Raw genomic sequence first — 24877 nt, forward strand, 5'->3', positions numbered from 1 at the left:
CTTTTAAAATAGTCTGAATTTCTCAATAAATGTATGATCCCTGTGAGACCAAAAGATTACTCTTCATTATCTTTGACGCAATTCCTGGCAGAGTTGTATCACTATTACGAAATCCTGGATTCTCTAACGTTGATCATCAAATCCAGTTTTTGTAGTGATACAATATTTACTGGAGATATTAATATAGTAATAGATGAATGTAGTAACAAATACATTAGAAATATTTTAAAAACAAACTATTTGCCTTGTTCAACAAGGTTTTGGTCTACTAAATATGAAAATGTAAACTGGAAAAAGTATGGTCAATAACAAATAAGTTCTGAAATAAAATTAGAGAGGTATCCTTTAAATTGTTACACAAAATTTACAGTCAATGAGATACTTGAATGTTTCAATTTGAATATTGAAATTTTGTAGCAATGACAAAGAACGGTGAATGATCTTTTTATCTTAATTTTTTTATTTTGTTTATGTTATGTTTTGGTTGGATATTTCTAATTACATTTCTAGGTTGTTTGGAACATGTACACAAAATGATTTGTATAACGTCTTTTTTTTCTTTTCTTTTTTGTACAGGACGATGTTGGTTCCTAAAGTACGATGTGCTTTCTTCTACAACTTCTTATTTTACTTAGAAAATATCACATTCATGTAAAAAAAAAAAAAAAAAAAAAACATTTTATAAAAGAGATTTAACAGCATGGTACTACATTAAACAAAATGAATAACAAAAAAGGCACGAAAGACCTATGAAGCTTTTTGTTACTTTAAATTGTTGTACTTTTACCCCTGGCATGAATTTTTCAATGTACATATTCTAATGAATTATTTTTTTATTTTTTATTTTTTTGTACTTGTTGCAAGTTTTTGATGCTTGTACAGATCTTTGTGTAATTTTTGTATAATAATAATAAATAAATAAATGAATAAAACAATGGGTGAGTAATTTTATATGACAGAAAAATTTACAAAAAAATATCACTATCAGTTATTATTAACTTTATGAAAAGAAAAAGCAGACGCTTTTATCCAAAACAATCCAATAATAATAATTATAATAAAGATTACTTTAAAAAAGCATATATATATATATATATATATATATATATATATATATATATATATATATATATATATATACACACACAAACTAGCTATTATTCACGTCACGATGGAAGGCGCAAATAACATAACGGACATTTACTAGGCCGCTGTGTCAATAACATTATTTAAGCACTGCTCGTTTGTCATGATGTGTCTGCCGCTATTTATTTGTTTATTTATTTTCGGTAGTCGCTGACATGATGTGTTAGCTTACATTAAACACACATGACCTTTGTTGGTTTTGTGCATGATGACTATTGTTGACTATGTGATGATGCATTTGTAATGAGGATTTTCATTTGACTTAAATTTAGCAATGCATTATTTTGGTGATAGTCACTCTCACTGTACTGTTTTCCTATAATAACGCTCTATAGTTTGAACAATGGTTTACAGTTAATATTACCTGGTATTTATTTTTACCTGTCTCGAGCTGAACGCCAACAGGTGCTCTAGTCACGCTTCACTCGATGTATTATTTTAGTGATATCAGTCACTTACGCTCTCCTGTTTTCCTATTAATAATAACGTTCAATTGTTTGAACAATGGTTTACAATACATATTACATTTGTATTTATTTTACCTGTCTACTCTCGAGCTGAACGCCAACAGGTCCTCTAATCACGCTTCACTCGTACTGATCCACCATTGCCACCTAGTGGCTGAATCCTGTTACTGCGGCTCCACCTGCGTTTGACTTGATTATAAACAGCTGAACGTGAAAACAGGCAAATAATTTTTTTTTCTTTGACGTGAATGAAAACGGCTTGTAGCTATAAGGGTTAAATAAATACATTTAAACAGACAGACATTTATGTCGTTTATTGGTGATAAAAATACATTAATGGTTTTGATTAATTTGATCTCTATATTCATAAAATGTAATGAAAAACTACCAATGTTTCAACAATTTAAGATGTCCATTAAAACTCATTTAAAGCAGTACAAACTATGCAAAAGGTTCATTTGTACAATGGATAATTTTATCATGGAACGTCATAGTATCATGCTGCTTATCAGTGTGTAAACAATACAGCTTTCAGTAGTTGTTCTGCAGTTCATTCATTAGGTGTTTTTCATGCTTGAACAGAGCGATGACCAGGTCCTTAGCAATGCTTTCACAATTCACATGGCCAAGCAGTGTCCTCATCTTCTCTTGATTGGTTGACTTCACTCTCACCTTTGCATCTGATTCAGGGTGTAGGTCAAGATCATCAATAATTGGATCAATGTTACACACTTTTTGAACCAAAAAACTTAAGTTTTTTTTTAGAAACCGCTGACAATCTGGGAACACAAAAAGAAAGACAAAAAAAATCATAAGACACTGGAAAGAGAATTATATAGACTAGAAAGAAAACAACTTATTCTAACCTTGTATTGGCATCTGTTGACAGTCTCTATAAGGTTTCTGGTCTGAAACATTAGCAGGAATAAAAGATTATTATTAAGGATGTGTGGCTTAATGTATTAACACACACACACACACACACACACACACACACACACACACACACACACACACACACATATATATATATATATATATATATATATGAGACTTGCCATTCTAAATTGCACCTTGTGCAATGACAATAAAGTATCTTACATAATAAATCAGGTTAACAGATAAGAAAACCCCTCTTGATGGTCTTTGATCATTGCTATTATTAATTATAAGCACATTTTAATAACCAAAAAACATAAAAATGTAGCTGTGTCCCTGATTGTGCCTGTGATCATGTCCGAGCAAAATTTTCCCAATTCTTTTCGGCTATTTAATTGTGATGTTTATTGTTTGAAAACTGCTAATTACACAAACCAGGTTTTTATACCTTTTTTGTATGTGTCCAAAATTTGAGGGCTTACAACAATGTAAAACATAACAATAATAATAATTAACAATAATAAATAAGTAAAACAGCTTATATAAAATTTACTTTGGCTTTCAGAGGTACATGGTCAATATCTTCTGAGGGTTAAACAACATTTTATTACAATTTTTAGTAGTTTTAGGCAGTTTTTTTATGTTATGACAGGGGAATTTATACTGCTGCCACCAGATGCAGAGATGTTGCCTTTAAAATTAAACAATAAAAGCTGTCAATTCATACAATTGTTGATTGTACATCTGATATTTTCCTAATTATTAATAAAAATAAATCACACTAACATATTACTTGGATGCCTGAATGTCTTGCCATTGTTTGCGGTCTCTGATTAAAAAATAAAAATAAAAATAAATATTTTGGATGGCAAAAGTCATGCAAGCATCCTATGGACTGTAATGCAGTACATTTCAGTGATCTGCCCAGTTTACCACAATACACATTTACAAGTATTCATAGTAACTTTACAGTTATTTTCCATACAGGGCAATTCAATGTCATTAAAGCTTAACTATAATAAAGAAACTTGAGGGAGCCAGCTTACTCAAAAATGAAATCCATCGTTTTCCATTAAATCACATCATATTTATCCCGAATCCTTGTTAATGTATATACGGACTCATATAGACTCCTATATGCATGCATACAGTATATACAGAAAAAAGATTTAATCAAGATCTAAAATCTTACCTTGTATTGGCCTGTCAACACTTTCTTTTTTACAGTCATTTTCTGTTTTCTGATCTGTAAAATTATTTAAAAAAAATAAAAAATAAAAATTTGATGATTATTAGTAGAAGTCAGTGCTGAGGAGTAACAGTAGTTACATGCAAAATATTTACATAATTTAATTACAAAATAAATTTAATTGTAATCATTTACAGTTGTACTGAGAAACTGCAGTTACTTATTAGAATGTTAACAATTACAATGGGGGTTACATCTGAATTTATTTTCACACCCACATACAGATATAATTGATTTCTTTCATGATTTAGATAAAAGCAGTGACTCCTCTAAAATATGAGACCTCAAGATTTCCGGAATTTAGAACACAGAATAGGACACATGCTTATTTGATAACTGTTTTAGCTTATTTCCTATTTGGGTTTATGTATATACTTTTTTTTTTTTTTGTAAGATTTTTTTTTTTTTTGCAGCAGCAGCACTGTTAGATTCCATTGTTTCCTGTCATAGCTAAGCAAAGGTTTGAGAAACAGTATTATAGCTACTAAAATATTTCTTGATATGGTTTTAAATCAGCATTTAACCACAAAATTACTCTCAAAGTATGTTCTGATTTGTGCTTTAAGATGTCATTTTACTTGATTTTTAATTCAAGTGATGAAGGATTTCGAAAGTCTGACAGTAATCAGTTGAAAACCACTGTAAGGTTAACCTGGCCAGGTTTAAATGTTTGAAAATGAATAACAGTTGAAAACATTAGAAATTTAGAAAAAGGTAAAAATGTAATCAGTTACATCACTTTATTAAAATAACTGAAATAGTTACACCACGTATTATATTTTAAATAGGGTAACTTCTAATCTGTAACCTGTTACATTTCCAAAGTAACCTTCCCAACATTGGTAGTAGTACAGTAGCCTTAAAAGGACTTTCACTAAAGTTCTGAAGACAATTAAATTACATAATATTTTGTACGAAATTATTGTTATTGTGTGTGACTTAACACTAGGCTAAAAGGCATTTTTCAATAGGTCATATTGTATGTTGTGGTCTTAAATGAAGAGTTTCAAATTCGAAAATATAGTCATCACGTAGCCTAGCTCTTTATTTAAAAAAAATAAAAAAAATAAATAAATAATAATAATAAAAAATAAAAATCCATTATCGAAAAAAAGACTGTTTGACTGCGGTCCATTTTTCTACCCAATTCAGCTAAAATGCACCACCGATTTGACTTAATGAACTAAAATTATTTTTTATGTCGATATGATATGAATGAATGCATTAGGCCTCGCCATAAATGTGCACAAGGCTTTTGCAAAACAACTTACCTTCAGTGTCCACTGTTTTGATCCATTCTCTGAGTTCGGGAGAACTTTCATTCACATCATCTTCTTTCAGCAAATCCAGAAATTTTCGACACACATTTTCACCATTTCCAAGGATGATGTCCAGAAGTCTGATAACCCTTTCCTTAGCTCTCATTTCCATCAGTTCAGTATACTGCGACGTTGTTATTAGTTTTTTAGCTTGAACATATTGCAGAAAAATGTCTGAATCCGAACTAAGCCATTTGATGAGTTTAGGTTTGTTTTCCACAATGATTTCCTCCATTTTCTACGCCACGTTTGCTAAAAAATCAAATAGAGCAAGTTTACTTTCATTTTCGATGTGCGTTGCATTTATTCTACCGCTGGGTGGCGACTGCGTCTTAAGAAGGAAAACGGTTGCACTTTATTTTACAGTACGTGTACTTACATGTACTTATAGTGTACTTACAGTGTATTTATCTAAGAAAGTTCTGGTAACACAAGGTAACTACAATGGGGTAGGGTTAGGTTCAGGGGTAGGTTCAGGGTTAGTACCTACTTATTACATAGTTATTGTAATTACTATAATAAGTACACAGTATGTACATAACAGGACTGCAAAATAAAGTGCTACCAGGAAAGCTTTATCGTACATTACATGTACATTACAATATCTTATCTCACTGAGTGTCATGCAACTTCACTTGCAAACCCTGACTCTCAATGCCTCTGTTTACTATCATGAGATGAAACTGAATTTGTAAAACTATTACTAAAAGCATTGTGCATGTTGCTTCTGTCTGAGGCCAATGCAGCATTTATGTTATACAAAGAATAGGCCTATTATGTATTCTCGCTGACCAGATGATGGAAAGGAAAAAACTAACTCTGACAAGCACAGATATTTGAAAATATTTATTAGTCTAGAAAAACAAACTGCTGCCTGCAGTCTAGAAGCAAGCAATATACTGTTTATTAGGATGGTTTTAAGTGTTGTAGTTCAAATGCATTGGAAGAAACATTGTGCACATGGTCGCTGATTTTCATTTATCTATGATTAAGAAAACAGAAAGAGACAGCAGGAACTTACAGCTATCTCAGCTCTACTATAAGAGGTGAGCCAGTTAGGAAGGAGGAGGCAATGTCACCTTAAAAAATGTATTCCTTGTTAACATCTAGTTTTTTAGAAAATATAATCACACTTGCACACATTAAAGCAAAGACGGGACAACATCCAGTGTGCCATTTAAAACACAAGGACTCTAGTCAATACCATGATAAAGTCAGACAAAAAAAAAAGAATTAGTATTGGTACATCAACACATCATTAACCTAATGAACTCACAAGCCTAATATTATGACCTGCAGATGTTTATAAGATGTTGACCGACTGATGTTTGATTCATGCATAGCTCAAACATCACCATCTGCAAACCATCCGTGATGTTCTTAGTTAGTTATCATTTAGTGCACACTTTATATATAAAGCAACAAAGCATCTGATTTGCTGTAATTGACTCGATTTTAACTTTCTACCTATCTAACAATCTATTCAACAGTCGAACAATCTATCTATCTATCTATAATTAATATCTAAAACATTTGCATATGGAGAGACTGTAGCCACAGAAAAACAAGAGAATCCTTCAAAGACAAATTTCCTTGAAGCAAGAGCAGATGACATAGGTCAGTATGAATCATATTTGTTTTGTTACCAACCCTGCTTACACCAGGAAAAGAAAAGAAAATCTAGATCAAGTGTTGCTCCAAGCATCAAAATATGATCCAGAGAGTCTTAAAAATTAAATAGAGAAACCTGGTAAAATAAACAACACACTAAACTTCAAGGATATATTTTATTAGAAATTTATCACAAAATATTTTTTTAAAAAATAAAAAAAAGTTTCTGTATTATTTTTATATTCAACATAAAATACATAAACTGTACTTTACAAATACATATCTATTTTAACCTTAACAGCAGAAACACTGAATTATTATTATAGATTGCTGTAGGGAGTTTACAGAGATGTCAGTCTTGCAAAGTTTCACATTTATTTAAAACAAAGCATCTGCACCTGTTTAGTTTACCCCAAAATAAAAAATGACTGAAAATGGGCTCAACATCAGGCCATCCATGATAAAGAGGGGGTTGTTTCTTCATCAGAACAGATTTGGAGAAATTTAAAAAGGAGAAAGCAATATTATGGATAGATTGGGATTTTAGCTAGAAGGGTTTTAAATTATTCTATTCTATTCTATTCCTTTAAACAAACACAAGGGGAAAGAGATCCTCAGTACAGGAATTCATTTTATAGAACTGTTTGCCAATATTAAAAGCATCAGGTATCTAAACCTGGACTGTCTTTGAAGTCGACACCTCCTTGCAACTAAACAGTAGGTTTCTGTGGCAGAGCAGTCCTTTCTTTCAACTCTTTCCAGAATCCCACTACTTCAGTGCTTTGTTTGGTGAAAACAACAGATGGAAACATGGCCGCGGGAAGTGGGGGTGCTGGGGGTGCTGCAGCACCCCCTAGTGACGAGAGGGAGATAAAAAAAATGTAGGCCTATTAAAATATTTTGCACAATTTATAAATTCCTTATGAATATTTTAGAAAATGATTTTGACACACGTAGGCTATTACGTATATATTTTGGATTTTAATTTCATATTTTGAGGCCTAATCAACACAAGTTCGGAAGTTACGTTGTCAACGTCAGGCAGGCAGGTTTGGTCGCCGAGTAACGAGGTTTCCCGCTCGTTCCACGCAGAATACATTCATCCTTATTTAATACAGCGCACCTCGACATTTGTACACCTGTAACCAGGGCACCCCGCCTGCATGTAGCTCAGGTAAGAGCATTGTGCTGCCGCGTTTGTAAAAATTTTTTGGCAACAAGTGTGGGATCAGCTTTGACTAGCCAAGCAATTGTAAGTAGTACACTATAGTATTTTTGTAAGGTGGTGGGGATGGAGATGGAGAGTATTATTTCGTTCGTGTGTTCTTTGCGTAATGGTTGTGGAGAACTGTTAAATAACGTTTAAATAGTCAGAGATTATTTCCTTCTGGTGTGCGTAAAAAGATTTTGGAGTTAATAGAGTTGCGTGTGACATAAACGTGCAGTGACTCAAGCCAGCTGACCAAATCGATTGCATTGTTTTAGCGTTATTGTGAAGTTTGATTAATATTATATTTTGTTGTAATATTATTTGTTGTATCTAAATAAGTTGCATGTATGTATAGGCTATCTGAAATTGTAATGAAAGTAATTATTTCGTTTTCTTTCGATTATTAAACTATTATTTCTGATTCTGCTTCAGATTAATAGCGCATTGCGCATATCTGAGAACTGATGTCTGTGTGTTTCAGACCCTGGCTGGCTGTGCACTGTAGTGTATATGACAATAAAGTAGTAAATCTCAATGTATTTATTTGTAAAATGTATTTTAAATAGGCCTATAGGCTCATAGGTTTTTTGTCAAAAAAAAAAAAAAAAAAAAAAAATCACAGCACCCCCTGTTCAAAATTACTTCCCGCGGCCCTGGATGGAAAGAGCAGGAGGGCATCGTTTAGCTGGGAAGATCACAGCATGTTCAAACAGCGCAGAACAAAAATCACAGAGCTGTTTCCTACAACAGGACACAAATGATCCACTGGGACCTCCCGACAAGGTACACAATATCCACAGAACTAAAGAGCAAATTGCTCATTTCAAATATTGTGTGTTTTTTATTCACTTTACAATAGGACTGAGGCATATTATATGGAGAGGAAGATATAGATAGATAGGAAAATGGGTTACAATTACAAACTGCAATTGCACTCCAATCAAGTGCAAGTAGTATATTAGGTTTGAACTTCCTGAGGCCACCATGTAGGCCTAAGAAAGACCTTCTCAAAAAAGACAGGTACTGTATTTTTCGGACTATAAGTCGCATTTGAGTATAAGTCGCATCAGTCCAAAAATACGTCATGACGAGAAAAAAAACATATATAAGTCGCACTGGACCAGGGGCGATTCTAAGATTTTCATTTTAGGGGGGCTCAGCCCCCAATAAGGGTATGATTAAAAAATTATATTTGACTATTAGGGTAGGGTTGTATACTACTAACCTTATTTCAATCCACTATTCCATTGTATTCCCTGTATTTCATATATGGGAGTAGGAGTACTGACTGAGCCATATACAACACTGTAAAAAAAAACTAATACAGTTTTTTAGATGTGACCAGTCACTGGAAAATTTTGAATTGGGAATGTAGATTTTTACAATAAAGACTTCCTGATTCAGTATTAGGACATTCATGTTTATCCTTTGATGATACCACTGCTTTTTCTTATGGAATGTACGTGGAAATTGGCAGAAAATTAAAACAACATAAGGGTTCAATGACTGCAATGAATCTTGGGAACACAGTGGTATTGTGTGTGTGTGTGTGTGTGTGTGTGTGAGGCTGTCTGTTCTATTCTCACCTGACTTGCTCATTTGCAGACCTACTCCCGCACGACTAAAAAAAAAAGTTGTATATCCATCTACAATGAAAAATAAATTATTATATTTTATTATTATTATTAATTTTTAGCTTTTTAGCCTTTATAATCAACAATACGGTTGGTTATACATCAAGTCAGCCCCTGGAAATGTATTTCATTTCAAATAATTTAACTAACCAGCTAATATTCATTAAGAATATAGACAAAACATGTATTAATGTAATTGTCCATTGGCAATACGTTTAATCTGTTCTATATTTATTTCTATTTATTAAAAATAACACCATTATCAATTTGCCACTTCTATAAATCAATTACTTAAAAAAAAAAAAAAAAAAAAAAATCACAGATCCCTTTACTCTTACTCTAATATATGTATCATGATACACTAATGATTCATTATTACTTAATACAAAATCATATTTAATAATAGAAAACAAAATAACTCCACATGATGTTTCTCTCTCTGTGACATTTAGTACTTTCAGACAATGATGTGTGTCTTTAATCATTTCTGTGAATGGCTGCATAATGTAATGCCGAAATACACAATAATATGTTTTGAATTTTGAAAAGTAAATTAAAATAAATCATGATCATTTTCTAAAGTATGTTTTCATGGGTGTTAATCGCTTCATTTTTGTTGGAAGAAAAAACAACTGTCACACCGTGATAAAGGCTGAAGGTGAACGCAGCGAAGACATATTGGTATTGGATGCGAGAACACACACACACACACACACACACACACACACACACACCTTGTACTCTCTGATGTTCGCTCTGCTCGGCGCCCCTGTGGATTGAAAAACGCGCTGAATCCATGCAGACTCAGATCAGGGGAGGAGCCGGAACTTGATGCAGCTTGCCACCGTTTCAAATGAGTTTTTAAAGGGGACTGAAGCGATCACTAATTAATTAATCAAATAATTTTTTAGGGGGGCTGGGCATAAATTTAGGGGGGCTGAAGCCCCCCTAAAAAGGGCCTAGCGACGCCCCTGCACTGGACTATAAGTCGCATTTATTTAGAACCAAGAACCAAGAGAAAACATTACTGTCTACAGCCGCGAGAGGGCGCTCTATGATGCTCAGTGTAGACTACAGGAGCAATGAGCAGCATCTCTGGCAGCATAGAGCGGCCTCTGGCGGCTGGAGACGGTAATGTTTTCTATTGGTTCATTTCTCTCTATTCATGTCAAATTAATTTTGATAAAAAAGTCGCACCTGACTATTAGTCGCAGGACCAGCCAAACTATGAAAAAAAGTTTGACTTATAGTCCAGAAAATACGGTATATGGCACACAAATGCTCCAAAGATTTTTGTAAGTGATACTTTATTAAACCTTTGTTTAAAATGGATTTTATTGATGAAGAGAGGATTTGTGACAAGTTCTGCCTGATCTCCTGAAGGACTTTGATAGAGTGGGATTTGATTCAAATTCTATTCCTTCATAATGAAGTGGACTAACTGTTGCAGATGGCTCTAGACCAGCAATGTAAAAATGTGTGGTTCCTCATACTTCTCATGCGAAGGCAAAATCAAAAATGTTTTAGCAGAGCCACTGTCATTGGAATGTATGAGAATACTAACACAGATAGCTTTATCACGTAGCCTACTACAGACCTTCACTGGGAATATTGGCACTCTTATTGCTGGAATACAGTTTTTTCCAATCAAATTAGTGGTTAAGAATAAGAGATTAAAGATTAAACTGCTCTACCAGTTGTTCCAGGTAAAATGTTAAATAAATTAACAGAAAAAGCCATGTCGACATGAATGCGTCATTCAGGATGTGTATTTAAACAACTTTGCCGCTAGATGGCAGTAATTCCCCATTCATCCCTGAGGGAAGTGCATTACTGTGGCCCGATAGCAAACAGTGAACTCAATTACTAGGTGATCTATTATGATTTATTACAAAGGACTACACACAGGCTTTGTCAGCGGTACATAGTTCAAGTATACAGGTGTTTCATGTTTCGTAACAAAAAGATGAACCAGCAGAAAGAGAAAATGGCACACGGGCTCCGTGAGACCTTGCCCACTGACGTTTCTGAAGTATTAGTGTTCGCTGCAGCTGCAAAAACATAAGTGGTAATCTATCTTATGTTACCACTAAAATAGATTACCTAAGAAAGAAAAGTTGTAGGATGCAAGAGCAAATAAACACCGTGGAACATAGCAATGGAAATCTGGTCACTGTGAAATAAAAGCTTCAAACACCAGTAAGTATATCCCTCACACACAGCCTTGTTTTTATCCGTGTTAAACTCAATGGCATCAGGCCTTGCGTGAGCCACTATGGAGAAAAACTCCATTGAAAAAAAATTTCAGTTTTTGGATGTCATTCCCATGAATACATTTCCAGTAGCGCCAACAGCAAACTCAAAATGAAGGAATCATCTGTAGATCTATGCTGTTTACACCTATTTTTGACCCTGACATTGAAATTGAGATTAATCAGACAAGGCTGTGTTTTTCCTATCCTCAATCATCTGTTTTTGCTAATTTGGCTGCTATAGCTTTATCTTCCAGTCCTAAGTTGGCAGAAGTGGGGCTTGGCGTTGTATTTCACTACTGTAGCCCATCCAACCCTTGATGTGTTCATGTTCCAAGATGCCCATCTGCAGTCATAGACAGTGGCCGTTTGAGTAATTGTTGCATTTTGTCAGCTTAAACATGAATTGTTATTCAGCTTCTCATTAATAGGCTTTTTTCTTAGCAATGGTGCGTATTTGGTGTTTGGTCGGAGATCTGTATCAGAGTCTGCATGTTCATAAGCTGAAATGGAGCCACATGGTTTTCTCTTTGGCTGTTTAACTGGATTTTTGCGCTCTTTAAAAGCCTAATGAATACTGAGATACAATATATGCAGTATTGATGCAAACTCTCATGTTTCGATGTCACATAAGGCAGAATAGATCTGGAAATTGAGTGAAAAGATAAGCAGCAGGAAATCAGATGATGGGAAGACCAAGCAAACAACTCAATAGAAGTCTTGACAAATGATTTGACAGCCTAGTTTTTTTTTTTTTTTCAAAGATAATGGCATAATTAATTCTAAACGATGTCGATACATTTTATACACGGCAATAAACTTTTCTTTTCTTTTTTTTAAATACACAATATTCTTGGTGATTTAAAACTTTCCACATTCTAAAGTTTTTTTTGTTGTTTTTTTTTTGTTAAACTAAATGTAACTTTTCATTACGTGTTTTTCCGACCACACTATGGCAAACTGAGTGCAAAATTAGCTCTTTTATGCTCGTATTATTCAGTAACCTTTTTAAAGTCTAACAAAACTTTCTAAACATTGAGGACTGGTTTCAACAAATGTTCAGCCTTATTTCCCGGTTCATCTGTGTGTCAAGTACATATTATAAAGGAAATGATGAGGAAATCAAGGTTTAAGTCTTCCTATAGAGAGGTCTCATTTCCAAGGCCTTTTCCCTCTCTATGTTTCTTTAGTGATACGAGCCTCTCCTCCCTGTCTCTCAGCAGCTCTATCCCCTGCCTGACAGACACTATGAATGATCGGTTTGAGTCTAAGCATCACAGTAGCTGTGGGTGGATGATGGAGGATGATACCAGAATCGATTCTCCACAAATTAGATACAGTAATGGGTCATTTCTCCCCATAAATACCCATCGCCACTGGGACCACTGTGTTTTTAGTCTCGTGTACACACACTGTTAGACATGTATCAATCTTGTTCTAACCCAGATAGGTATTTCTATATCAAATTGTCTGAGTTAATAGAATAAAAACAACAGGGATTGATTCTTGGCTCAATCTGCAAAATACATGCATAATATTGGAGTTTAATATAATGATTGTTCTTTAATCTTTACAAATTAAATGTAAAACTTTAGTTAATAGAACACTATAATCTAAATTAAATTAATAATTTTCTGAGTTTTTTTTAAATACCTGTCATTCAGTCAGTATCCAGGCCCCGCTCCAGCTGTCTCTTGATGCATCTCAGGCAAAGTGAAGGACCATCCCCTCAACTGTCAATCAATATTATCAGTATACAACAAGGGATATAAAAAGAAAGCATTATATTTTCTTATTATAAGAAATTATAAACATAACAATTATTAAAAGCAAAGCATATATATAATGAAATGTATTACGGTTTTTAACATTTACAATAATAAACAAAATGTATTTTGAGCACCAAACCAGCATATTAGAAGTAACATGTGCCACTAGAAAATATGAATTATTAAATATTTACTATAATTTATTAATTTACTGTATATACTTTGATCAAATCAATGTACTATATATATATATATATATATATATATATATATATTTATAATGCATGTAACATGACACAAAAAATATGCAAAATTTTATTTTATTTTATTTATTTGTTTATTAATACTTCAAGATAACCAGATTTTCAAGGCAAGAATGCATTTGGTAAACAATGCATATATTTTCAAATTTTTTTGTTGTTTAAACAGCAATGCTCTTCCCTATATCTGGGCGAAACATTTTATTTTGAAAGAAAGGTATATTCAAAAACAATGTTTTAATACTGTCCTAAACAACTGACCTGATACGACAATTGCTGTGGTGTGACAAAGTTTGGAGACATTTAATTTTTCATGCACAGTTATCTGAAACAGGACTTTGGACCAATCAGATTTCACATTGAGGATTGTCACCCATTGCAACAGTGCAAAAATAGAAATCAGACGATCAACAAAATGTCCCATTGCTTCTCATGACCACAGTCACTGCTGGTGGCGACAAAATGTTTACATGTCTAAAATTACCATAGAAAAGATTTGCATCTAGTTAGGGGTTAGGACTTTGTAAGAATGTGGGTGATGACTTAACCATGATCCTATTTCAATAGGAATTAAAAAGGAGACAATATAGTTGTTTTAAATATAGTGAGTCACCCTTTGTTTCATCAGGTGAACTGAAATTAGTTTGCCCCCTCAAGCTCATAATTGGTTGGGCCCCCCTGTTGAGCCAGACCGGTTTCCAGAGTTGAAATGAGGGGGAACTTGTCTGCCAGCAAAACTGTTATCTTTGGAAACAGACAAAATGATCTCTTCACTTTAGTGGAGAGGTTTATTTGACACTCAGAGGGAGACGGAGTGAATGTGGGCAGCATTTATGGAGCATCGGTCCCATTCAGCCTCCTGACATCTTGGTCAGCGCAGCAGTTCAATTGGACCTTAATAAAAGTGCCAGACTAGCAGTTTTCTGCATGGGAAATGGAGTTCTGCAGTCAAAACTGTCATATTATCATTCTTCACCTAGCCTTGACAGCACCACAATGATTTTACGACCCATCAAGCATAAGGCCAGCTGCATTTCACGCGCAAATATATATTCTCAAGGGAATTTTTCTTACCATTTGGACTGATCTTGGGTATATTGCTTCCAAGTATCTTATTATTCTTATCACCAACTAAGCTTAATGCTATTGGGGTTTGGGTCAAGTCTTCCAATATAAAGTTATCAGAAATGTATACCATCTGCAATTAATTCTAGAGCTTCTTGCCTTCACAACTGTGAGTGTATTGCCATTATATAGAGTGCTAGAGTGTGTTGTTTTGCCAGTGTCGATTTGTTCTGCTGCCAATACCGCATACAAAATGTGTAAATCATCATTTCAAGTACGATCAACAAGTATTTTCAAGATACTCTGATTGCTACACTTTAAGTATTTACACTACAACCCTACAGGCCTTTCTGAAGCCTGAAGCATTTGGTCAGGATGTTTCAGGAAAACATCTTTAAAAAGCCTCATACTGTGCATTCTTGTTCATCACTGTCAAAAAAGATAAACATACCATGCTGTCTTTGTGCTCTGGCTGTCACTAGTCCAAAAAACCCATTTCAGTAAAATTACAAAAATAAAATTTAAATATAAAAATGACATTATGCTTAAAACAGTATAGATGTAGCTTGTAATTTCAATGTACATAACTACAGTAACAGATAATTCAATTGTATTTTTACCTTTTTACACTGAATTAGGTGAAAATTAAATTTGTTTGTGAATGGAAAAAAACTCAATCCTGATTTCTTTCATCTGCAATGCAAAAGTACAATTCAGTCATGTAGTACTTTTATGGTGCTTTTAAAAGCTCCTGTCCTCCTTAAAAATAAGTGAATTAAAAAAGGCGAGTGCATTCAAAAGTTTTTCCCTTGCATTAAGCAGTGGAGAAAAGATCAGTTTGGAATGACATGATAATGACAGAATGGTATTTTATTATTATTATTATTATTATTATTATTATTACCCGTGTGCCTAAATGCAGACATTTTGCATTGTTGAGAATCTTATTGTCTCTCACATACATCCTCATTTTAATGACATTTAAAGCTTAAATGCCACACACTTTAGAGATTGGCATTTTAAATATCTCTGCCTAGGTAACATTAAATAAAAACCTGAATACAAAAGCAGACATGCATAGCTATATGATTCCTCTGCGTTGCTGACCTGACAGTGAACCAGATAAAAAATAAAAAAAAACTGATGAAGGAGAGTTTGGTGAGAAAAGACTGTCACCTTGAGAAAAACATCATTTAGATGCCACCATATATCAGTCAGGTTGATACCGCTAAAATATAGTTGCTTTCAAATGGCCTGGCATAATTCTGGGTAATGGCTCTGCACAACTGATGGGAAAGTGTTTTTCTTTTAAAAAAAACTTGATTTAATGCATTTCTAAAGACGCAAGGTGAACTAAACAGTTGCAACACTCCTGCAAGTAATATTTCAGTAAAGCATGTCAAATTTCACTCAAAACAGGCCTGCAAGATGGAAAATTGCACCTTGCAAATTACATTCAGCACAGACTTTTTGACATTTCTGATTTTATTTTCATCGGGTTGCGAAACAAATTTTTGGTAAGCATATTTTCAAAATCCATCCTTTGAGCTTGTTTGAAGACACATTTCTATCTTTGTATAATCCGTTATCCCTGATGACGACAAGGACAGTGACATCTGTGAAAAAGTGACTAGTGCTGCTGGATGAGTCACATTTGCAACGCATGTCTTTGAACAGTATTGCTGTCTAAAGAAATTTAGAGAGTGTGATCCACACTGACACATTTATATTGCTCAGTTTGAGTATCCTGAGAGCATTATCTATTAACTCAAACTGCATTATCAAAGGACTGACAGGTTATTCACATTAATGTCTTTCGTTAATTAAAAGCATAACTAATAAACATGAATTGAGATCACTAATTAGTGTTTTCTGCGTTGTTATAATTGGCACACCAAGGATGTTATGCGAGGTTCAGTTTGGAGGGCCACAATCAGATTAAAAAGAAAAACTGGCACATGGACACATCTTGTTTAGTTTTAAAGGGTCAGTTCACCCTAAAAATTAAAATTCTAAAAACCTGTATAACGTTCTTCTGTGGAAGATATTTTAAAAATAAGATATTTTAAAGAATGTTGGTAACCAAAAAAAGTTGATGTCTAAGAGGTGGTATTCATTTCATGAACCAGTCACAGCCAACCATGATATCCAATCATATCGCAATGGGGGCATTGTCTTCTCTCACGTGACTTTGCCCTGTTCATTCTTAATTACTCCCCATCACCACACACTTTAGAGGGTCTGTTAAAATTCACTGAGCACAGGTCAGGCTAGAGAAATGCTCTCGCTGCAAGTTAACCTGCTGGTGTTTCTGTTGGACAAAATTTCTTTAGAAAAACAAGTAATCTAGACACTTTTAATGCTATATTTTGTAATATTTGCATTGTTTTATTTTTGTACTACAAATTTTTTCTCATCCATTATTTTGAGTAGACACTGTCTCCCTTGGGAAGAGATGTATGATTGACATGTACGATAATGAAAAGAAACTGAAGAGTTTTAGTAAAAATCTACTTATATTTCTATCTGTTTCTGACTCATGGTGTCAGGTGAAGTCCTATGGACACCATTTATGGTGTTTTAAATATCTTACAATGCTGAAAAGAAAAGAGCTGCTTAAGGGTAAAAAACAGCATTCAACAGGAAACAGGACTAGAATGACATGACAGAATAATGACAGATTCGTCACGTTTGAGGTTCACTGATGGGCATTCCAACGGTGTTTCTGTAGAACAACTAGAGACTGATGAAAAGTCAATGAGATGTCAACAGTTCCTTCTATTTATACTTCCTGTCTCCTCATAAGCGGTGGAAGGGCCCTGCTAGGAACATTTGCATGTGTGGAAGAAGCTAATGGGAGAATCTGCCACCAGCCATTCTCTCTTTCTTTTAGTAACAGTAGACATCTCTCCTTTCCTACCTGTGGGCTCTGGGAACTCAGATCGCTTTGATTAATGCCTCTCAGCATGAGGCATGACCCACTCTGCCCATATGAGCCAGTCCTAGTGTGTCTGGGGCAGTTCACATCCTTCTTCCAGCTCGGCCTTTATAGTGTCTATGTACGTTGTGACACGGCCCCTTTGGGATTCCATTGAAACATTTGTGCAGTGAAGGAATAGAGGGAATTGGAGCAACAAATACTTCAGCACCAGCTCAACCTCTTTTAGTTGGTACTCAAAAATTAATTAAAAAAAAAACAGGCTTTGCCAACATTTATGGTAAAATATTTTACTGGCTGACTTAACCAACAATAAATATACTCTGCAAGCTTGTAATTTCTGCTAATTCACTGATCTGGTTCACAGAGATAAACAATACAGTCTAAAATACAATACTAATAATACTGGTAAAGACCAATCTGATAAAAAAAAATAAAATAAAAAATACTTCATGCAATCATCCTTCCACCACCTGCTTTTTTTGTTTTGTTTCTGCTGCAGTAAATTCAGACAATTGTACAATCACCTGGAAATTGAGGCCAATGGATGGGCAAACAGGGACGGTAGAGAGACATTCAATTCATGATTAGTGTATAATTACGTTATCTAGAGGGGTCACAGTCAGGAAGCCTGAAAATGTTTATGAGCCTAAGGTGCCTTTGGCATTGATTTTTCCTAAATTGTTATTTGGAATGGGTTCAAAGTAATGGCTTGTGAAGCCAGAAACGTATTTCAAGAGTAGACAAACAAATTTTCTTTTGAACAAATTAAAATCTAGTCTAACTAAAGTGCGACAAGCTGAAAACCTTTTTTAGCTAACATGGCTAACAGTACCCTATTGCCTTGTCAAATAAGCCCAATTATATTTTAAAATCAGCAAAAATATAAAATGTTTTTCACTGCAAATAAATACCTTTATGAAAATATGCAACTATTTTTCAAAACTCCACTGTTTTTCCTCGTATTTCCTTGTTATTGTAATTTTTTGGTAATTCAAATTTTTGGGGTCAATAAGAGTGTTTTTTTTATTTATTTTTTTATTAATACTTTTATTCAGCAAGGACACATTAATCAAAAGTAACAGCAAAGACATTTAAAATATTACAAAATATTTATGTTTCAAATAAAATATATTCTTTGAACTTCCTATTAAAGTAAAAAATCCTGTATTGCGGATTCCTCAAAAATATTAAGCCGCTTAACTGTTTTCATTATTTATAATAACAATAAATGTTTATCGAACACCAAATCAGCACATTTGAATGGTTTATGAAGGATCATGTGACACTGAAGATCAGAATAATGACAATGTAACTTTCCCTTGAATTAAACCCTTTAACTTTCTGCATTTCTTTGTCAACTAAATGCATCCTTCTTGAGCATAAAGAACATTTTTCAAAAACATTTTAAAATATTTCTATCGCCAAACTTCTGAATTGGAGTGTATTACTTTTTAGCATATCTCAAAATGTTACTGTTTAAACATTTTGGTTTAAACATTTTCAAATTTTTATTTTTGGATGAACTAACTAATTGTTCAAAATATGCAATTTAGTATGATATGGCATGGTGAAAGAAGTGAAGCGCAATGTATTGCCAGTGACAGAGAGGAAAGCTCTAATGGAGATGACTGACAGTGGACCGGAACGTAGCAGGATGCTTTGACAAACATCTAAAATGAGCAGAGATGAGATGTGCACAGTGATAAAGCTCTGCTGAAACCTTATCCCCTTGATCTCTCTATAGGATGAAATGAGTGCTCAAGAAAGCAATCATCCAATGGTCTACAGAGGGAACCTGGAATGAGTTTATGGACTCTTGAACCTCTTAGAAAATTATGGCATCATCATCCTTTCTTGAGTTTCGACTTAAAAGCTGAAATGGAAATCAAAATGGTGCATGTAGTCTCTTAGATCCCTTTAAGCCATCTAAAATTTCCTTTGAGTCTAGACTGGAAAGTACAGGGAAAGAAGTGATGCTGTGTTTGAGAAGTTACGAGTGGATAGATGATGATGATGACATGCATATGTTGCGTCGGGCTTTCCATAAGAGCACTTGTGCAGTTTGGCTCATTTATTGTCAGAGCTGAAAGCAAAGTGTGCTAAAATAGCATCAGTGCTGTAGAGATGCTACTCAAGAGATCAACAGTAATATCCCTTAAAACACACTAAGGTGTTGCATAAAGCCCCTTAACTGTCCTTTTCTTAAGGATGACAGGGTTGGGGTTGGAAAATGTCACCTTAAATGTTACACAAAAGTCATGATCGGTCGCTTAATATGTTATTTTTTTTTAGGTTTTAATTTATGCATTTATTTACATATACACATTGATCAAATTACATACAGCAAATAATTAGCCCCAACCTGAGTGTCACACTCGAGAGCAAATTTATATTCCATAATATTTTATTAAAATAACATACATGAACCATATATTGTTGCAATCGTGAGTTTATTGTGTTTATGTTTCTGCTTTTTATTCAGCTTATAAGATAAGCTACTCCTATGAATCTGGTTTGGACTTTCAGTGCGAGAGTGCCCTCCGGCTTCGAGTTTGAAAGAAACATACACTGCATGATAGTTTAGCGCTTCAGGGTGTGTTCACACTTGTAATTCGGTTAATTTGGTCTGGACGAAAAATAAAAGTTATACAATTTGTCCTTGTCCACTTAGTGTTCACATTGCCATTTTTGAGAGCGAACCTAAAGACACCGAACCTAAAGGCATAGTGATGCCACATAGTCACGGTCCACTTGTTTGATGCACACCAGGGTTTGGATGGCAGCATTCACACATGCTCAAATGAACTGCACTAACAGAGCAATCACATAGAGTTCGTTTTTTAAGTGCTGTACTCTTAATGTTCACATCATTTTGGATACGGATAAAACATCATGCATCTTGTCTGACGCAGTCTCGGAAGTAGGCTACCACCCCGGCCTGTGAGGGGCAATGGGGGTATGTGACAAGTGGGGCAGGGCCGAGAGCCATGGGAATGGAGTGAGACCGGTGGAGTGGAAGTGACAATGAGTGACACCTGGGCCACTCACCGGTCTCAAGTCCCACGTTGCAGCTCCGGAAGGATAAAAGGAGGAGTGAAGACAGCGCAAGATGAGAGAGGACAAGGCCAGGGTTTAATTTTGTGTTTTGGTTCTGTTTATGCGTGACAGTCATCCGCGAGCGCCTGTCACGCTGTTCCTTCCTCCCGACCTATGAACATTACAGTGTTACAGAAGTGTTTAAGGGATTATATCCAACACCCTTAAGTCATTATCTTAGGTAAGGGGAAATCATGCCTTAAGTCTCATACGTGAGGGAAAAACCTGAGGTGCTTTATGCAACTGGTGCTGTGGATGTTCTGCTTTTCACCCCCCTCTTAACCAGTTCATTACAGTTGTGTGTGTGATACGCAGAGCACCAAGGGGTTTAATCTTTTGTGATCAATATTTTAGATCAATAACAGGAGGATCTTTGTCTGCCAATTTGTCAAAGTACATAATTATAGTTCGGTTAAGCAATGAACAATGTTTATAGGGTTTATAGTCATTCAGTCTTTCCACTTTAAATAACACAAGCGTAAATCATGGCTTGTTGAGAAGAAGTGTGGATTAAAAGAAATACAAATGACTTACATCAAGAAAAAATAAGATCACAGAGACTTGGTTCAGATGTATAGCAATTCATGTTTTGTTAACCTTATCAATCTTACATCTATCAATTTGGAAGACTAATTTTATACATAGCGACTTGAAGTGCATTTAATTTATACATGTTATTAGAACATGCATTTCTTAGGAATTGCATTAGTGACCTTGGCTATGCTCTACCAGACCAGTTACAGCTTAACTTATCATTTATCAGCAAATTTACGTACAGCAAATGAAGTGGGAATGGATATATGCCTCATGGCCCTTGAAATTACAAGTCACCTTTCCAACCTCTATTATACGTGTTCTAATCTCTGCCTGATTACAAATAAACCTCCTCAGACAGTGTGTGTGACTATCTCAGCCAGTACACTAAAGCATAATGTGTGACTTATAATGATGTTTAGCTCAGAGGATAATGGAGAAGGATGAAAAGACAGCGTTTTAATTAGGCAAGTTCTTCAACCCCCAAACCAGTCTTAAAAAACAAATAAACATCTGTGCTAAATAAAAGTGATATTACCATAAAGGACGCATTTTGAATTCTGTAGTATGAATTAATTTAATGGTACAACTCTTATGAACTCGTTAGATAGCTAATCATCAAGAATATTTAATAAACATGGAATGGACTGGGATGTGGGAAACTTACAAGGATAGAAATTGTAAATTATAAGTACAGAGACTGACTAACTGAATCATTCATTCCTTCATTCATTCATTGCTGTATGGGTTCCTGCAAAAGCCATCTGGATAATGACATTCAGTTCATTGCTTGACTTGAGAAACACCCAGAAAGCAAAAAAACTTTGGCTATGACAGTTGAACAAGTGGTAAATGTACCCATTGACTCTACACTTTACAGACATTTTTCTATCACAAAAAAATGAAGTTGTTTGGCTCTTTCACATATTCCAAATAACTAAAATGTCTGAAAATGTACCACAAACATTTTAAAGGGGGGGTGAAATGCTTGTTTTCACTCAATATCCTGTTAATCGAGTACCTATAGAGTAGTACTGCATCCTTCATAACTCCAAAAAGTCTTTGGTTTTATTATATTCATAAGAGAAAGATAGTCTGTACCGATTTTTCCTGGAAAAACACGACCGGCTGGAGGCGCGATGTGTGGGCGGAGCTAAAGTATCACGAGCGCGAGTAAGCTTTTGCGTTGAGAGCGTTTGGAAGCTGTGACATTACCATGAGGAAAAAAACATCCAAAACAAACCATGGCTAACAATCAGATTCAGCCGTTTATTTATGATCCAGAATCAGATCCAGAGGCTGAAATTTAACAAGAGCAGCATCAGCAACAACATTTCTATGTGGTATGTACTGAAACTGTATGTATTTTCTTAGCGGTTTTGGAAAATGACTAAGTTCAACTTTATGTTGTCTTTTTTTTTTTTTAAGGTGTACATGTGGAAAGTGCAGTTTGATGACAACATTGCATGTTGTTTACTTGATGTGCTTACGCGCCGATAGCGAAGTTAACAACACAGAGATATTTGAAGCAGTTTTACTCACCGCCTGCGGTTCCAACACACGATCGTGACCCTTTTTCGTTGGGACTGCATCATCCTTAAGAAATAAACGATGTGCAAATCCGGCGTCAAACTGGGCCTTGTTTGTAAAACAAGCATCTTCGAAATGGAGGGAACAAACAAAAACACTTGCACAACTCCGTTGATGCTCTGTAAAAATAAACTCCATCCACTGGTCCCTTAATGCTGTTTTTTTTTTTGGTAATCTGTGCAGGGTTGTCTTGCCCTGGCAACCAAAAACTCACTTCTTTTGTGACATTTCGCGACGCTCTCGCTCTGATCAGTGAATGTCTGTGCTCTCAGTGATCTGCTATACAGGAGCGCGCGCTCTTCCGGCAGAAGTGCGTCAGGACCCATATAAGGAAATTCCGCTCCATCTAACGTCACAGAGCCATACTCGAAAAAAACTTTCCGAAACTTGTGACAAACCGGAAGGAGTATTTTTGGAACAGAAATACTCCTTCAAACGTACAACTTAATTTTTGAAACTTTGTCCATGTTTAGCATGGGAATCCAACTCTTTAACAGTGTAAAAAACTCAGTATGCATGAAATAGCATTTTACCCCCCCTTTAAGGAAACTGTAGCTGTTTTTTTATTATTTTTTTTTAAACAATATTATTAAATTGCATAAGAATGACTTCTATCACAATTATGGCACACATTTGGGCACAGTTGAGACATACAGAACATATTTATCAATCTCAAATAGCTCAAGGAGCACAGAATCAGTGCTTCCAGCCTGCTGACCATGTGCTTCACTGTTCCAATAGCATCTGCTCTCTGAGAGTTGGCTCACTTAAACCTATTATGCAGCCCCATCTCAATCGGGGTCGTCATGAAGGGTAAAACAATCAAGAGGATTCAAACGAATGCTGTTCACTCATACTGCATGACAGGGAAGGATGAAGGTTGTAAACTCTGATCAGAAGAAAAATAATAACGCTATGTCTGAAGAGTTTTGATATTATGGTCCAATGGCCGATTACAGAAATAGTTAAAAAATATTAAAATGATTTACTCACGGTCATGGCTCTGCATGCTGTTTATTAAGAGTTTCCCAAACGCACCAAACAACTAGTACATTTGATACAATATGATGGAATATGATTGTGATGCCATTTTATTTTTTCCATTATAGTTTGTCAATAATTCAGAATTATCATGTTTATAGAGAAAGATATGCTAGTAATGCTAGTTTCCAATCAAAATGTATACATTATAACCACTTCTCCACCTTTCAGATATAGAACTGCTGAAAATGGGACATTTTAGATTTCAAAAACTTTTGTATTAGTTACTTTTATTACTAAAATATATCTAGATTTTTAATTGCTGATTAATTCTTTGTCTAAGGCCCATATAAGCAGTTGAAACTCTTCCAGATTTTTATAGATGGCATGTACTTTAGCTTGTAAAAGACACTACATAATGAAAGACCAATTCGATAAAGACACAATAAAACTCACTCTATTCTTTATAATTGGACAGTTTTCTAAGCAACTGCCAGCAACGTGGAATCCTGCACCACAATGAAACGTGACCAGGGCTTTAAAGAGTTCATACTAAAGGTCAAATACCATCATCCTATTTTTCCCGGTAAATAACTAGACACAAAGTCAACAAAGACTATAATGAGCATAATTTAGCACCTGCGTTATGACATTTGTACATCTGTCATAGTTAAAAGAAGATAATTAAAGGCTAAGCTCACTTTGATTCATGTTGGAGAGCACATACATACATCTATATATATATATTTGTTCTCATTACTAAAAATGTATTTTACTAATTAACTCATTTGAATGTAGTTGATAAAAAGTTCAGTTAAAAACATTTCAGTTAACATGAGAATTCCCTTATATGTTCCTCAAACACCTTATTAAT

At 34.7% G+C, this 24877-nt stretch overlaps 2 protein-coding genes across 9 annotated transcripts in view; both read right to left on the reverse strand.

Moving 5' to 3' along the window:
• LOC128020142 (PTB domain-containing engulfment adapter protein 1-like) overlaps nucleotides 1-24877 on the reverse strand; it is a 197137-nt gene that overhangs the window by 171424 nt on the left and 836 nt on the right. For 2 of the 8 annotated variants that reach the window (XM_052606798.1, XM_052606801.1), the window contains exon 2: nucleotides 13421-13500. The exons of 2 other annotated variants lie outside the window; for them this stretch is intronic. The gene's annotated coding sequence lies outside the window, so the exon portion shown is untranslated. Of the gene's footprint in view, nucleotides 1-1527; nucleotides 1664-1688; nucleotides 1785-13420; nucleotides 13501-24877 lie in introns of those variants that run through there. 4 more of the 8 variants (XM_052606806.1, XM_052606795.1, XM_052606807.1 and 1 more) reach the window with 2 other exon arrangements.
• On the reverse strand, nucleotides 1913-5360 carry LOC128020147 (uncharacterized). The gene is made up of 4 exons (XM_052606828.1): nucleotides 5013-5360; nucleotides 3685-3738; nucleotides 2480-2521; nucleotides 1913-2392 (listed from the first exon to the last, which is right to left on the reverse strand). Exons 1-4 carry the CDS (start codon nucleotides 5293-5295, stop codon nucleotides 2145-2147), a joined length of 627 nt encoding a protein of 208 aa, XP_052462788.1. The 5' UTR covers nucleotides 5296-5360; the 3' UTR covers nucleotides 1913-2144.

This window comes from Carassius gibelio, chromosome A9, assembly GCF_023724105.1.
Source record: "Carassius gibelio isolate Cgi1373 ecotype wild population from Czech Republic chromosome A9, carGib1.2-hapl.c, whole genome shotgun sequence".
Lineage (NCBI taxonomy): Eukaryota > Metazoa > Chordata > Actinopteri > Cypriniformes > Cyprinidae > Carassius > Carassius gibelio.

What these genes read in the sequence shown, in the direction of transcription:
- LOC128020147 (XM_052606828.1), bottom strand. Translation starts at nt 5,295, where the DNA reads ATGGAGGAAATCATTGTGGAAAACAAACCTAAACTCATCAAATGGCTT. An exon ending in CAAAACAGTGGACACTGAAG is followed by an intron (nt 3,739 to 5,012) that starts GTAAGTTGTTTT and finishes ATAATTTTACAG; the next exon opens with ATCAGAAAACAGAAAATGAC. An exon ending in TCAACAGATGCCAATACAAG is followed by an intron (nt 2,393 to 2,479) that starts GTTAGAATAAGT and finishes TTGTGTTCCCAG; the next exon opens with ATTGTCAGCGGTTTCTAAAA.